We start from the raw sequence: 17,033 nt of genomic DNA, 5'->3' as shown, positions 1-17,033 counted from the left end.
AGGACCCTTAGGCACCAGTGCCTTATTACAAGGTGTGAGACCCAAGCAGGATCAGATGCTATAGGGAGTGGAGCACAGGCCTAAGGGTAAAGATACAGAGATTGGGCCCACACTGGAATCTCTGATCCCTTTCTAGTTTTGCCTGTTACCCAACATCAGCAACAAGCAGGCCCCTCCACAGAGGAGTGAGCCCTCCCAAAGAGAAAAGGACTATATCAATGCAGTCTCTGCACAGGCTCGGGGCAGCACTCTCACTGCCCACCTGTGACTGTGCAGGTGCCTCTTTTCACCAACTCTCTCCCTCTGCAGGGTAGCAGATTTCTGGCTGCCAGTGGCCTGTACCACACCGGGGCTTCTCTTCACTAACCTCCCTCAGCGGAGGCAGCTCTCCTCAAGGCCACCTGACAGCAACCATGCAGGCCTCTCTCAGCAAACCTGTCCCTTTCCCTTTCCCTAATAAACCTGTTCTTTAAATATAACCAATGTCTCAGTCTTGTGGAGAAACCCACCTGGGGAACTCGCTGTGTGCTGCTGAACCTGGAGGTCTGGTGAAACCTTTCCCAGAGTGAAACCTGGACCCCACAACTCCACAAAACGACATCATGCCTTCTTCAGACACAGGTAAAATTCTAAATTTTTATTTCAAATATAAAATTTATGTTTCCACAGTTTGGAAGACTTAAAAAAAAAAAGAGCAGTCATCAACAAAACAATGTTTTTCAAATGAAATGCAGAAGAACATTTTCCCCATTCATTCTTAAGGTCATACAGTGTTGTCTTAAACTTGTGCCTCCACAACATTAAAAGTAGAAGCCACTTCGCCCTTCTTTCTCGTGTTAACATATTTGTGCAACGTGCTGAAGTATGGCTCCTTTGAATTGAAAGTATAGAGTGATGAAATCTGCTGCCAGTCTTCAGCACTTGGACTGTTGTGATGTGGACGTGAGCCTTCAAAGAAACATTTAACATTCTCATTTGCCAATTCAGTTGCAATCTCTCTGGATTCTTGTCTAAGGCTCTTCTTCTCCTCAATCACATAGATGTTCCTAAATTTCAACTGCCTAAAACTAACTGGAGATCTGCAATAGTGTATAGATGTACCAATCATTAGACTGATGATAACCACAGCTATCAGGATCCAGCCAGCCACCTTAGGAAAACAAAACAGAATAGCAGTTTAGTTATATCTATATCTATATAAAGTTTGTTAGTCCCCAGCTAATTATGTCTTAATCCCTTAAGAAAAAGGCATTGTTAGGGGGAAAAGGATGTCCTAAGCTAATTCCATACAGGCTTTGTGGAATACACCCCCACTCCAGACCAAAGCCATCAGGACATTGGGAAAGACAAATCCCATCACCACCGAAGGGAAGTTTGCTGGGGCTGCCCTGTAACAGCATGGCCTCCAGAACCCCTTTCTTTGTACAGCTGCTTGCTGGATGAATCAATTCTATTCCAAGTCATTGCAAAACCCCAGGGAGACCTGGAACTCAAAATATGCAATTTTGGCAAATCCAGTGAAACAAGCATTGCGCTTCAAAATCCCACAAGCAGTGAGGGATGGTGGCTTTATTTGTAGACCCACTTCACCGTAATAATTCTGCCTTCTGGATGACTCCTTGTATTCTCTCTAAAGGGTAGCTGTGAGAAGATTCAGGAGGCAAATTGTAGGGCTGCTCCCACCCCCGACCCCCAGCTCTATCCCTTGGAAGAGGTAATCTACAACACTTTTAAGCTCACAGAAACCATCTAGGGTCCTTAAGGCCAGTTAAAGAACAAAGAAGCCTTCCAGAGAGAAAATGTCAACAACTAACTAGGCCAGTTGTTGCATCCCCTGCACCAGAAGCCCCTTAGGCCTTCTTCCCATACTCTCTCAAATGGCAGCTGAGAAGTCTTTCTAAGAACGCCTTGCTCTGCCGTGCACTCAGCTACCTGGAATAAAACTTCTTTTGCAAAAACACCCAGTGGTTCAGTCTTTGGCTTTCTGAGCCGCTAGCCACTATCCAACTCAGGTCGATAAGAAAAGGACTTAACAGGCTCTCTGGCACAGCCTCACTACACAGGTACCTTTCCTCCTTTTCCTTCATTTCATTTAAATATTTGCCTTTTGACTCAGTAGAAGCAAGTAACTGTCCGGGTTTGTCTTCAGGTGTCTTATACCTGGAGAAAAGGCACCGATTCTGCCTCACAGGTCAGCCCCGCACCCCATCTCCTGAAGCCCAACCCCTCCACTCCTCCCACCCACTCCAGTGCCAGCTCTTGACCTGCGATTGGGCTTTGAGCTCCTTCAGGAGGTCCTGCAGGTCCTGCTCTTGGTCCCACAGACAGGGCAACTTGGGCATCAATGTGGAGCAGTTGTCTTTTCTGCCCAGGCACATGCGTAGAGCTAAGGAGGGGATCCCGCTGGCGAAGCATTCGTAGAAAGTGCCCCCAAGCAGCCCCACAGCGACCCAGGTGAGGGGGGGTACCAAGGCAATGGCGCTGATCCTCAGGAACACCTTCAATCTCTGGAACCCACAGGTGCACGACTGGCTGCGGTTCCGCCTGCAGCAGCCGGTCATCAGGCGCCAGGTGCGTGTGTTCAGCATGAAGCCCAGGAGGAAAAGCGCCAGCGCGGGGACCAGCAGGAAGACCATGCCGTAGGGCAGGTTCCAGGTGGGGTGGCAGGGGCACTGGAATACTGCAGTGGTGAAGATGCTCTCTCCGCCTGCGGTTAGCAGGGTCACCAAGCCATATTCCAGGTTGCTGCGGGACTCGAACAATTTGGGTAACATCTTCAGGATGCTGGTAACCCAGGTTGCCATTTCAAGTCAGACCTCTTTGCTTCTGCCTCTTTGCTGCTTCACCAGTGGTTTGGGTGGGCTGGGGTCTGGAACTCCCTGTTCTTAGCAAAAAAGCAACTTTCTGAAAGGGCTTCACAAGGTTTCGATTTCTTTTTGCAACCAAATCAGTTCTGGCAGACAAACGGAATCATGCACATATCCTTAACTGACCCAGTCGCCACCCATTCTTTTGTTTCTTTTTTAAGATTTATTCATTTTTATACAAGAACCGGGGTACAGGCCAGATGCGCCAGAGGGTGAGAGGATTCACTGGAGACAGAACAGGCAGACTGACAAAATACACTGCTGAGGCGAGCAGCGGGCAAGGCAGGAGAGGTCTGCTTCCCCATGTGGGATTCTCGCCGGCCGGCCGGGAATCGACCGCGCTGCAGAGGCTGAGGACAGCTTCACAGTGCAGTGCTCAACCGCCTGAGCCAACAATGAGGCCTAACACCCATTCTTAGAAGAAGATACCACAGATGACCATGAGTTACAGGGCAGGGAGAGGGGTAGCACAGAACCCCCAAACCTGCCTGCCCTAAAATAGGTTCTGCCATCCACTGCATTAAGACAAAACACATAGACTTTTAATGGAAAGGAACTTCTATACAATTAGTGTGCAATTCAGAAAAGTCAAAGAAGATAGTTTCCAAATCAAGCATCCAAAATTACCCATCCCCTTGTGGGTAAATGTCCCACCAAACAGGTTGAGTCCAAAGCAAGGCCTGAAAGCCGTGTACAAGTCTAAAGCACCTTCTGGCAGGGACCCATAGAAAAGGGTCAGAACCAATCAGACCAGTCTGGAAGGAAAAGAGCAAAATCAAAACTAAGATAAAAGCTGCCAGTGTTAACCTCCCCATCGGTCTCTCACCCATGTCTCTTTCACCCAATCTATTACAGAACAACCCCAATATAAAACGGGTTGCCTGACTGTGGGTTCTCACCTGTGTGCTTAAAGGGACTTACGACTGCTAAATTGCAAACACACAAAAAAGGTTGATAAAAGGTTTATTTACAAGGGAAGGGGAAATAGGGAAATGATAAATAGGGAGAAAAAGAGGAAGCTAAGTTCGGAAATGTATCCTACCTGTTCTGTTGACCTGGAATCCCAATGATCTGCTCAGCTGGTGAAAGGCCGAGCACGCTGCGTGGCCAAGAGAGAGACCCCGGTCACATCAGCCACTTCAATACTCAAAAGAGAACATAGCTGCTTAACTCCACCCTCAGGTGCTGGCAACCTTCCCTTTGGTAATCATGGGATTTGTAGTTCCCAGTGTCTTGATGGAGTGGAGTGGAGTCCACAAAGCAGTATGGATTTTGCTCGGGACAAACTTTCCGCCTAACAAATCCAGGACCAAGAAGCAAGCACAGTTTTTTCACATGTCTCTCTGCTTCTTGTGCCTTCTTCAGGCCACCTTGTGGCTCTCCATCCCACTTCCCACTCAGTGTCCTCTCCACCTTCTTCTCCTCCCTACTCAGTTCCACCCTCCTTTAGATGGATGGGGCAGGGAACCTGGAACCTCCCCTTTTCCTGGAGACCCCTCTGTTACATTTGTACTCTGGATTTAGGTATTCTGACCTTGCTCCATTGTTCCATTTGTGTCCACCAAACTGCAAACTGGGGTCTTCCTTACTGTTCCTGACCCAGTGCACCAATCCAATGGACACAACGCTTTTCACTTGTGCAAGTTGGGAACAATTCCAATTTCCTCTATTGAAGCCACCCTGCTTCCTAAGCCAAGTCCAGGAAGACCAAATATTTTTTTAAAAAACACTGAGCATTTATGGGAAATATTCAATGACAAACTTCATTTCTCTTTCATAAGGTAAATCGCATCACAGTCCAGCTCAAACTCTCATGCCTCAATGACCTGTTCTCTCCTTGTCCCCCTCCTGGAAAGTACCACAAAACTAATTCACATTGATTTAACCTCTTCCGGATATCCCTCAGACTTTGGACTGAATATATCACAAAGACTTCTGCCTTTTGCCTCTCAGGTATGTTATAACACTGTCAGTACCTGGAGGAGAGTTAAATTCTTACCCAGTGACTAATAAATTATTTAGTAGTGGGGGGAATACATGATCATTCACTTGTTGTATGAATAAAAATTAACTGCAGCTACATCGGGCTAACATATATAGAAACTTAGTCTGTGGTTCCATGCACTTGAAAGAAGAAAGACTTTGACATCAGGTGCATTGTGCCTGTGTGCATGTGTCTCTGTGTGTTTCACAAGATACTCCTATAAGACTTGGGACAAATTGCATGTTTGAGGCAAATCATTCTGTGGCTATCCTTGCTGTGATCCTACATCTCCAAAAACAAAACCCAAAAACCCAAAACTTTCGTTCCCTGTCCTTCAGGAGACCATTCCTCGTACTGGTGGGTCCTTCTTCACCGCATCCCACTCCTTATACCATTGCCTCCCCTTCACACTGTCCATATACCATCATAAACAAATCCCACTGTATCTACAACCTTTGTGCAGACAGCTTTATTCAAATCTCCTTTGACTGAAGCCTCCTGATAAGGTTTCTTTAGTCTCCTTATTTCTCAAAACTGGAGGGAGGACTGGCATTTCCCCAGCACTCAATCAAACCTTGCTTTTTCACCACCCTCTAACAGTTCATCCTCCTGTAAGGCTCAAGATATTGAGTATTACTTCCTCCCCCACTGCACTCCCACCATTTCTGTTCATGCTCTTCATTTATTAAAGCATTTCATCTGGTGACTGCCTTCTCATCAGCCCGTTACTGATTTTAGCTAAGGATTTGATTTCAAATATTTTTAATTATAGATACTTTTAACTTGTTAATTGGCTCCCTCAATTAGAATAATTCATTTTTTAATCTACTAATTAGTCTGTTTATTCATTCATTTAAATGTTTAATAAGCACTTAGACTATGCTAGGATTTGGGCCTCCCCTGGTGGCGCAGGCAGTTGAGCGCCGCGCTGTGAAGCTGTCCACCACCTCTGCAGAGCCAGTTGCATTCCGACCAGCCGGCGAGGGTCCCGCATGGCGCAGCAGACTTCTCCTGCCTTGCCCGCTGCTCCCCTCAGCAGTGTATTTTGTCAGTCTGCCTGTTCTGTTCCCCACTCTGTCTCTGGTGAATCCTCTCACCCGCCCCTGCATCTGGCCTGTATCCAGGTTCTTGTATAAATAAATAAATAAATCTTAAAAAAAAAAAAGAATATGCTAGGACCTGATATTGGATACTACAAGGAACCACATAGACGTCCCATTCTCACTGAGTTTAGAGTGTAGTAGAGAGGATACAGATAATGAGGCCAAAGCTCTGAAGCTTCTGTAGATAACTAAAATGGAATCATGTAGTAGAGAGTGTTCTGAAAAAGTCTCCATGAACAGATGACATTTAAGCCAAAATCTGAATGACAGAGACTCTGGGGTGCCAAGGAAGTTAGTATTCTGTCACTGGAAAGAAAACTAGTGATGGGAGAATTGAGGGCGAGAAGGAAGATGGCAGGCATATCGTGAGCACAGAGCTGCTGGTGAAGGTCAGCTTTAGGGACTTTGTAGACCAGGCTATGTAGTTTACAATCCTAACCCTGAAGCTCGTTAGAGACTGGGTTCTATCTTGATCTATTTTCCTATCAACTTATATCTCCAAACAGGACATCTTGGATTTGCTACCACGTGCTCCTCAGTCATGGATCTCCCGGAAATGGATCATTATTCTCTACTTACTACCAGTTTTTCCATAACTGTGAGAGCTTGAGTTCTGCCTGCCAGCATGGATTTTCTCCTAGAACCTTCATTTGAGTCTAATACCTTGCCATCCACATCCATCACGTCTGGAGCCATTCTGGATATTGCTATGTCCTTTATATCCACTCTTTTCTGAAAAGATATTGCTCAGAACTTCAGCCTTTAGTGGAAATAGAATAACGTATTAATGGTGTGAACAGAATTTGAGAATTTTCTCTGAGAAACAGACTAGATGGCCTTTGGAGGATCTTTACACTTCAAGAAATCTATAATTTTACACCAATGTACTACTTTAGCTTTCAAGTAACAAGTTAGAGATCCTCATGTTAAGCACATTGAGGAAACAATGATTATGGGCTTTGTTTTATTTTAGTATTTGGTTTCTGCTTACAATCATTATCAGCTTCACATATGGGTCTCAGAAACCACAAACATTTCCTGAAAAACACAAAAGCAAAACCAAGAAAAATTCTTGAAGGAAATACATATTCACTCAGTATGAAACTGAAAGTTCTCATGGTCATCTTCAAATGATATATTGAGTTCTCTAATATTGTTTATAAACCTTATGAGAATTCAAATCAATGGTAAGACCCTGCTTGGAATACTATTTCTAGATTCCAGCAAAATATCTATTCTAGCCCCAACACCTACCCATGAGAGAAAAATGAAATTAAGATTCATATGTTTTTCATACAATGTATCCAAGTAGGGAAGGAAGAAGTAAAACTATCACTATTCACAGATGATATGATAATATACATAGAGAACCCCAAAAACTCCACAGAAAAACTAATTAAACTAATCAATCAGTTTAGTGAAGTGGCAGGATACAAACAAATGCAAAAATCAGTAGCTTTCCTATATACAAACAATAAATCTGAGGAAGAAATCAAGAAAACCATCACTTTTATTATTGAAACAAAAAAATCTATACTTGGGAATAAACCTAACAAAAGAGGTAAAGGACCTATACAAAGAAAACTATAAAACACTGTTAAAAGAAATAGAAGAAGACACAAAGAAATGGAAAGACATCTCCTGCTCATGGATTGGAAAAATTAACATTATTAAAATGGCCATCCTACCAAAAGCAATTTATAGATTCAATGCTATTCCAATAAAAATTTCAATGACATTCTTCAAAGAAATAGAATAATTATTAATGAAATTCATATGGAATCATCAAAAACCCCATAGACAAAGCTCTCCTGAAAAAAAAAAAGAAGGGAATGGAGGCATCACTCGCCCAGATTTCAAACTATACTACAAAGCCATAATCATCAAAACTGCATAGTATTGGAACAAGAACAGACACACCGACCAACAGAACTGAATAGAAAATCCAGAAATAAACCCACAGATTTACAGTCAACTAATCTTTGACAAAGGAGCAAAGATTATGTACTGGAGCAAAGAAAGTTTGTTCAATAAATGATGCTGTGAAAACTGGGTCACTACATGCAAAAGAATGAAGATTGATTACTACATTATAACACGCACAAAAAAAAAAAAACAACTCAAAATGGATTATAGAACTAGACTTAAGACCTGAAACCATAAAATATATAGAAGGAAATATAGGCGAAACACTACATGACATACACCTCAGTAGCATCTTTAAAGACTTATCGCCCAAAGCAGTGATAGTGAAGGCAAAGATCAACAGCTGGGACTACATCAAATTAAAGAGCTTCTGCACAGCAAAAGAGACAATAACCAAAACTAAGAGAAACCCCACCAACTGGGAGAACATTTTTGCACACAACACTAATGATAAAGGACTGATAACAAAAATCTACAAAGAGCTGATGAGACTCAACAAAAACAAAGAAAATAATCCAATCAAAAAATGGGCAGAAGAGCTAAAAAGAAACTTCTCCAAAGAGGAAATGCAAATGACCAACGGGCATATGAAAAAATGTTCAACATCTCTTGCAATCAGGGAAATACAATTCAAAACTACAATGATATACCCTCTCACACCAGTGAGATATACCCTCTCACACCAGTGAGAATGCCACATATTAACAAAACTAGCAACAACAAATGTTGGCGAGGATGTGGAGTAAAAGGAATTCTCCTGCATTGCTGGTGAGAGTGCAAACTGGTCCAACCACTGTGGAAAGCTGTGTGGAGATTCCTCAACCTACTAAAGATAGAGCTTTCATATGATCCAGCAATTCCACTGCTAGGTATTTACCCAAATGACACAGAAACAATAATTCCAAAGAGCACATGCACCCCTATGTTTATAGCAGCACTGTTTACAATAGCTAAGCTTTGGAAACAACCCAAATGCCCAAAAATAGATGACTGGATCAAGAAGATGTGGTACATTTACACCATGGACTATTACTCAGCAATCAAAAAAGATAAACACATGCAGTTTGCAGCAACATGGATGGAGCTAGAAGGGATCATGCTCAGCGAAATGTCAGAAAGAAAAAGAAAAATACCGGATGGTCTCACCCCTAGCAGGAATTTAGAAAACCTAAATAAGGGACCAGGAAAAAGACTAATTAATACCAATAAAAATCAAAATCAACAAGCAACTATCAGCCAGAGACACACACACTACGGCAGTGGAAGGGGAAGGAAGGATTAGGGTCAAAATGGGGGGGGTGCAATTATATGGAGAATATAACCAAAATGAAAATGCATACATTGTGCAAAAATGAAAAATGATGTAAGAATTATATAAAATAAAATATTAAAATAAATAAATAAATAAAACACATTCTGGATAAAAGAAGAAAAGAAAAATGATATTATCCAATAAAAAAAGATTCATATGTCTTTTAAGTATCTACCATGTGTAAGACACAATTTTAGATAACAAAATTAACAAGTAAACTTAGAGAAAGACAGGTTAAAAAATATATATGATATATATGGGCATTATAGCCTAGTGCCCAGGTGTTCAGTAAATATTTGTGGCAATAATGAGTAAATCAATCCATGAATGAGTGAATGAAGGAGAAAATATGTATGCATGTGTGTGTATGTGTATACCTCCCTTGTAGATGCATGTAACATACTGTGAGATCCAAAAATATTGTCAAGTATTTACTTCTGAGAAGTGGGAGACCTGGTTGGAAATGAATTCAGGGAGATATCTGTTGTATGTCTTTCCTTTGGATTTGATATTTTTTTAAGATTTATTTATTTATACAAGAACTGGGGTACAGTTAGAGATGTGGGAGGGTGAGAGAATTCACCAGAGACAGAGTGGGGAGCAGAACAGGTAGACAGACCGAAGACATTGCTGAGGGGAGCAGCGGGCAAGACAAGAGAGGTCTGCTGTGACATGTGGGTTTCTCCCTGGCTGGCCGGTTTAAAACATGCATATGCTGCTTTAAAAGTTGAAAATACTAACACAAAAAGTCTTGAGTTAATGGAGAGGCTCTAAGAAACTAGTCAGGAAAGAGTTTTTTCACAATTTCTTCTTTCTCTTTCCTCCTTTACACATATATCAAGGACAACTCCCTGAAACTGGAATGCACACTTTGTCTTGCCAGAAGTAATAAATCATAGTGAGAAACTGATTGTAACTGAAGAATACAGAACAATCGAGTGCGAACCAAAGAGGAGAAAAAGCGGTAAAATAAGAAAAGGCAAGGTCAAGTGGGTTTATTCATGCCTGGAGGGAAACAAAATGGAAAGATAACACCTGCCTCCTTTGGATAAAGTGGCTGTGATCTGTCACATCTTCTCTGTGCCCACTATTGGGCCATAGAAACAAGGCAGAGGAGAAAGGTTGGTGGGAAAAAAAAGGAAGTGGGTTGGTAGCTGACTAGGGGAGACCCTGAAAAAGGATCACAGGGAATTCATCTTCTGGCAATTAGGAATCACCACCACTGCTTTTCAATGTATCCAGGCAGGTTTTTCTTCAATTTGGGCTTAAGAATTTCAGTCTTGCTTCATTGAAAAGCATCCGTTTTGGGGAAAAGTTAGAAAAGCAATAGGGTTTTGGTGAGTTAAGTCACTGTTTAAAAGAGACTGAGAAGCGCTCCTGACTATGAGCAGCAGGGAGTTAGGGAAAAGGAAACAACTAGTTCCTGTTAGAATTTCAATTTATTCAAAGAAAGTTTCCTGGGTCTGTGGTTATAAAGTTGGAAGAACAGTAAAAACAAGTAAAAGGAATGACATTCAGTTTTATTCTTTTCCCATGGAAGGAGGAAGGAGTTGGGGCAGATATTTGGCAGTATGTTGGGAGTTTATGTAGAAGGGAAATGTATTCTCATCTACAAACACAGAGAAGTAATGACAAGGGCCTCCCTGGTGGCGCAGTCGGTTATGCTGGGCACTGTGAAGCTGTCCACAACCTCTGCAGCGCTGGTTCAATCCTGGCCTGCTGGCGAGGGTCCCACCTGGTGTGGCAGACCACTCCTGTCACACCTGCTGCTCCCCTCAGCAGTGTATTTTGTCAGTCTGCCTGTTTTGTTCTCCACTCTGTCTCTGGTGAATCCTCTCACCCTACTGCACATCCGTCTTGTACCCCGGTTCTTGTATAAATAAATAAATAAAAAATCTTTAAAAAAATGTAATGACGATGGCTGCTGGAGAACTGAACTGGAAGGACATCACTGTCTTCTAGATGGACCCCTTGTCTGCCCAGGAACCCCATCCTGCCCTTGATCCAGCTCTGAGTGCTCCATATCCTCATTCTTTAGAAAGTAACTCTCCCCTCCTTAGGGACGGCTTATCCATATGCTCTCTCATATATATATATAAATGTGTATGTGTATATATATATGTATATATCACTGTCTCTGTTTCTACATTATTCTCCTAGGAGTCACTTGCATCTTAGAAAGATTTAGATAATTCTTTAAGGCCCTCTCTCCAGTGCATTTCCTAGTCCTTTTTGTTTATTATATACGATGCTCTGCAATGTTAATGCAGGGGTCACTTTTACCAATAATCATGGAAGAAGTTTTCCCATGTCTTTAGCCTCCATTATTATTACCATTATTATGCTTTCCACTACTAGATTTCTAAGATGATGGCTCATATTTTAAGAAGGAAATGAAGTTTTTCAAAGAACCTACTAAAATACAAAGAAATTGTTATTTCCTGTTGTTGCTGTCTACAGTTACAATAAAAAGAAAAAGCCCTCCTTTAAATAATTCAGTTCAATGATCCAAAAGACCACCTGTACCCCTATGTTTATTGCATCACTATTTACAATAGGTAAAACCTGAAAGCAACAAAAATGCCCAAAAATAGATGACTGGATCAAGAAGATGTGGTATATACAAACAATGGAATATTACTCAGTAACCAAAAAAGATAAACTCATGCCATTTGAAGCAACATGGATGGAGCTAGAAGGAATCATGCTCAGTGAAATAAACCAGAAGGAAAAAGAAAAAAATGAGATGGTTCATTTATAACAGGACTATAGGGGAACCAAATAATACATCGGTGTAAAAAAAATAACAGTACAAAACACAACGAAGCAAAAATGGACAATTACAAATAAGAGACATATTGCAGGAGAGGAGGAAAGAGGGGTCAGAGGGAGGAAGGAGGAGCACAGGGGACTGAGGTGATGGTGCACAGGTGCATTGGTGAAGGAAACTCTATGGGGACTACACCTGGGGGGTGGGGGGAGCAAATGTTGTTTAAAAATGAACAATGATATACAAAAAAATGTAAAAAATAAGTAATAATAAATAAATAAATAAATAAACATGTGGTGGTCTTCTTACACCAATGAGAATGGAACATATCAAAATAACTAGCAACAACATATGTTGGTGAGGATGTGGTGAAAGAGGGACTCTCCTGCATTGTTGGTGGGAGTGCAAACTGGCCCAAACACTAAGGAGAGCTGTCTGGAGGTTCCTCAGTCTACTAAAAATGGAGCTACTATATGACCTGGCAATTCCACTCCTAGGGATCTACACAAAGGACAGAAAAATATTGATTCAAAAGAACACCTGTTCACCTATGTTTATTGCAGCACTATTTACAATAGACAAAACCTGGAAACTACCCAAATGCCCAAAAATAAATGACTGGATCAAGAAGATGTGGTACATATACACAATGGAGTATTATTCAGCAATCAAAAAAGATAAAATCATGCCATTCACAGCAACGTGGATAGAGCTAGAAGGAATTACGGCAGTGAAATAAGCCAGAAGGAAAAAGAAAAATATCGGATGGTTTCACTTATATCAGGAATATAGAGGAATGAAATAAGACATAAGTATAAAAAATATTAACAGTACAAAACACAACAAAGCACAAACAGAAATTATAAATCAGAGACATACTGCAGAGGAGAAGGAGGAGGAGGGACCAGAAGGAGGGAGGGAGGAGCACAGGGAACTGTAGTGATGTGCACTGGTACATTGGGATTAGGACAAAGGGCATCGATCCGATCAGTAACTGCTTCCTGCTGAAAATGGGAAACGTGGGGAAGCAGTCAGAGAAGGCCCCACTACAGGGTGAAGATCTAAGGGACCTCGGAAGAAAGATGGTGGAAGCCTGATGTTCAGCTCCATCTGAAGGACCGCTTGAAGTCTGCTGGCCTTTAGACCAGAGATGATTCTGATGAGTGCAATGAGGATGCAAGACCCAAACAAGGAAATAGTAAAGAAAATTAGTAAGGGAAGAGAAAGGGGAGCAACCAGGACAGAAGCTGGTTTTCTATACAGGCAACTAGGTCCTTGTCCTGCCTGTCTTTTAAGGCCATCTCTATAATACAGATATTTTATGATACCTTTAGGTTTTCTTCTATTTCACTAGAAGTGTTAAAGTGTCCTGGTTCAGGCTAGTCCTCAGTAGGTCAGTCTAAAGAATTGCAGCAAGGCAGAATAAGTGGCCCCTTATTCACCAAGAAGGTGATTGTTTTTTGTCTGCCACTTTCAGGGTCACCCGAGGCTTATCTCAACTCCGGGCTTCTTCAGGAAACATTTTGTTCTCCTGTACCTGGTTCTTCACAGTCAGAGGCAGCTGATGGTCAAAACTGTCCTCCCATTTTGGGCTGTGGTTTGGGCTGACACCCCCCTCTCTTGGAGACTGGAACAACCCTTCTTTCAGTGCCCTGTGGGATGGCACTGAGGGCATGGCCTGGGGGGTGGCTTCTTCAGACACTCCTGGCTGAGGTGTCCCGGTTGCTGGCAGTGAAGGCAGGGGCAGCCCATGAATAGGTTGAGGTCCCAAATGCCTGGGACACTAGAGGCCTCGCATGAGTCTCAGCTGGCGGGGTACCAGCAATGGCAGCTGCCATATACTTGGCCCTTCTCTTGTCCTTCTCCCTTATTTTCTCTCAGCTTGCCTGGTCTCCCCCCTGGCAATGAAGGCCTTCAAGACCATGTCTAATCTCTGGAAGTAATGAAGTAAACTGCTAGAAACTTGTCCTTTTCCAGTTTGTAGTAAGTCACTGAAGCACATGGTAGGGTAAATGGTTTTCAGGCTTTTCTGCCCTCCCACCATTTGGTTTGCACTGCCTGATAAGGCACCTGCAGTTGTTACATTGTTGCAAACTGTCTTGTTTACTTCTTTGTCCATGGGAGGAGTATATTGAGATAGTTACCAAGAGCAGCAGGAGAGCAGCAGGAGAGCAGCAGGAGAGCAGCAGGAGAGCAGCAGGAGAGCAGCAGGAGAGCAGCAGGAGAGCAGCAGGAGAGCAGCTAGAGAAGCCCAGAGTGAAGTCATGCCTGGGGCCAGGAGGCCTGCTGGTCCCTGGCCTCCCCGACATCTGGTTGCTGCTCTATATGTAACAGCTCAATAAAAGCCTGAGATACCCACTGAGGGCTACAGGACTCCTCCTTTACATGTCTGCCACATTATAGATAACCTGCTCTGTGACCATCCTGGCATTACACACATAAAAAAAATTTTTTTAAGATCCCTCTCTCAGACTGTTAACTCTTTCTTTTGTTTTTTAACTGTTAACACATTCTTTAGCTTTCTAACAATTTATTTTCCTCCCTCTTTCACACCTTTAACACTTGCATTAACACTTTTTACTTTACTTTCAGGACCTTTAAAATATCGATTCTCAGTACCTTTCTTTCTTTTTAAACACACGTCTTACTTTACTTTTACTTCCTCTGTTTTCAGTAAGACATTGTCTGAAAGTTTCAGTTGTAGTTTTAGTTTCTTTCAGGACCGCAATTCCAAATTGCAGGGTTGTTAATGGAACAATTCCAAAGTATTTGAGGCCAAAAGGTCTGGAAGGAACTTCGTCAAAACTGTATTGGCAAAAGAGAGGGAGGAAGAAGAAAACAATCTGTCAAAAGAAAGACAGTAGTCTGTAAAGTCTCATTTTTCCAGAAACTTTACTATGAAAAATGGTGGACCAGGTGGTAGCCAACACTAGATGAGTTGACCTACTCAATAATGAGGGATCTGTTTTACTTTTCAATTATTTGTGACAATCAGGGGAAGGATATAACAGGCAATCCAAAAGAGTAAAAATTGAAATAATGTATTGTTCACATGGATCTTCCATTCTTTTAACCTATTATATTTTTTTAGACTTGCCCTACAATCAGTGGTAACGAAATCAAGAAAGGGAAAGGAGAAAGTTCTGGGATCTTACGGGTTTCATGGGCTGAATCATAAAACCAAGTCAAAAATAGGATAAGAAAATATGTAGCTTTCATGGATAACAGCTGATTAAATACATTGAATGAGAAGTAAGATTTGGCCCTCATGTAGACCCCAAGGACCCAAATAACTTCAAAGTAGCCTCCTTATTATTTGATTTCTGTTAAATATTAAGAAAGACAAGATCTTCTGGGGTGAGAGGAGGAAGTGAGGACAAACTTAGCTTTTGTATTTCAAAACTCAGTCTACATGCTTTTCATTGTTGGTGGGCATCACCAAGGCATGATGTTTGCACCTTGTGTGAGTCAGTTAATTTGGCATAGAAAGATCTATAATTTCACTTATCCAGACTGGTTAATGAAGGAATTCTTAGTGAGAGAGAAGAGTGTCAAGTAAGATTCAGTAAACACTAGTTGATTGCCTATTAAATCAAGGCATTTCATTTATTTGCTTTTTAGGTTCTTTTGCTTATTTATCTTTTTAATTAAAAGCCTCCAAGTAGGTGAACCAATACTCTGTGGAGGGTCAGTTAGCAATATCACACTGCTCTCATGTGAACACATTTTAATGAATAGAGAATAAGCCCTGAGAACACTTCAATGTCTGGGGAATGTGAACCGCATTAGAAAGGAAGAGAAGTCTGTATAGCAAATATCCCTGCCTGTAAGTTCAATCTTTAATTGTATATTTATAATTTATTTAGTTGATTCTTGTTGCAAGCTCTCAAAGCCTTAAGTGATTGCTAGATGTTGTTAAGATGCATGATGATGTTATTTAGGTAATGACAGGAAGATCTATAGCAAGTTACTTTGAACAGCATTTGTTAGGAACCCTCTATCCTTGGAAGTTCTGCTTGGCAAGGCACACAGTGTCAAGTCTCTCCTTGAACTGGGAATCTGTGTTCTTGAGAGGAATGCAAAGTGAACAAAAATGGTTCCACATCTTTGTGCTTGCCCCAAGTTGGGACTGACCTGACTGCCCTTCTCTCTGCAGACTCACACCAAGCGCTGACCCCCAAACAGAGCATCCCTGGAGAACACATAGTAAAGGGCCCCTCATCCACAGACAAGTTTTTTCTGATTATTCCATAAGGATACTCACTGCTTTTAGGACAAATCAAACTTAAAAAAGATACAGAAGAATTTTCAGATTTTTTTTGAAAATCTGAACGCCTTAAATCTGTTTTCTTCTCTTTTTTTTTCTGTTCTAGGTCCATTTGGCTGCCAATGTTACATTCTTACAAGACAGACTAAAAGGTGACAGTGAGACAGAAAGAGGAATAACATTTCTGGAAAAAGTTAGATGAGAAAAAATATAGGCTGAAAAAGTGAAGAACAGCATGTTGAATGCCACAACTTGTTGAGGAATTAATATTCTCTAAACATATACAGTCACATTTTGAATTGCTAAGTTAAGCCTATAAACCAGTCAGAAATCCAGCAGAGCTCTAGGGTTTAAACTGTTTTTTTTCCCCCTTTGCTTATAAATCACATTTGCAATTTCATGTCCATGAGATTTCATATGCAAATAATTCCTTGTAAGATAGCAAGCATGAATTCTACATATTTCATAGTTCATCCTAAGATGCCTTTTTATTGGATTTATTTGTTCTGTTTGTAGTGGCTTCAGCTGATCCTGACTAGTGGTTGATCTTGGGCAAGATACATAATAGGCACATAATTCTCTCTCTCTCTCTCCCTCTCTCTCTCTGTCGTATACACACACACACACACACACACACACATCATATGCAAATAGTAAGAGTGGACACGATAAGTATCTAAAATTAAATCAGTAATGTAAATGACATAATTAACCACTGAAATTTCATACTTTGGGACTTGAGAAAACTCTTTTTCCCCATCTATCCACTTATCTCTTTAAAGGATGTTGAGGTAGATATTAAAG

General features: G+C 41.6%; 1 protein-coding gene across 5 annotated transcripts; it reads right to left on the bottom strand.

The window, feature by feature from the left end:
* Positions 1-678: 678 nt before the first annotated feature.
* LOC119252810 (calcium homeostasis modulator protein 6-like) lies at positions 679-16,919 on the bottom strand. 5 transcript variants are annotated; one of them, XM_037520278.2, is made up of 4 exons: positions 14,582-16,919; positions 6,534-6,714; positions 2,265-2,884; positions 679-1,150 (listed from the first exon to the last, which is right to left on the bottom strand). In XM_037520278.2, exons 3-4 carry the CDS (start codon positions 2,802-2,804, stop codon positions 779-781), a joined length of 912 nt encoding a protein of 303 aa, XP_037376175.1. In that variant the 5' UTR covers positions 2,805-2,884; positions 6,534-6,714; positions 14,582-16,919; the 3' UTR covers positions 679-778. The 5 variants fall into 5 exon arrangements, with proteins under 5 accessions (XP_037376175.1, XP_037376177.1, XP_054555095.1 ...); XM_037520280.2 differs by having other exon boundaries at positions 6,534-6,686; XM_054699120.1 differs by having other exon boundaries at positions 14,611-16,919.
* Between the last annotated feature and the right edge of the window lie 114 nt (positions 16,920-17,033).

The sequence above is a fragment of the Talpa occidentalis genome, unplaced genomic scaffold (genome assembly GCF_014898055.3).
Source record: "Talpa occidentalis isolate TD23 unplaced genomic scaffold, MPIMG_talOcc4v2.1 talOcc4.2, whole genome shotgun sequence".
Lineage (NCBI taxonomy): Eukaryota > Metazoa > Chordata > Mammalia > Eulipotyphla > Talpidae > Talpa > Talpa occidentalis.
This window is presented reverse-complemented; position numbering and strand designations above follow the sequence as displayed.

Bases quoted from the DNA above. Each gene is read 5' to 3' on its own strand.
- LOC119252810 (XM_037520278.2), bottom strand. From the start codon at position 2,804: ATGGCAACCTGGGTTACCAGCATCCTGAAGATGTTACCCAAATTGTTC. The intron at 1,151-2,264 runs GTCAAGAGCTGG...TGTTTTCCTAAG, and splicing joins AGCTCAAAGCCCAATCGCAG to GTGGCTGGCTGGATCCTGAT.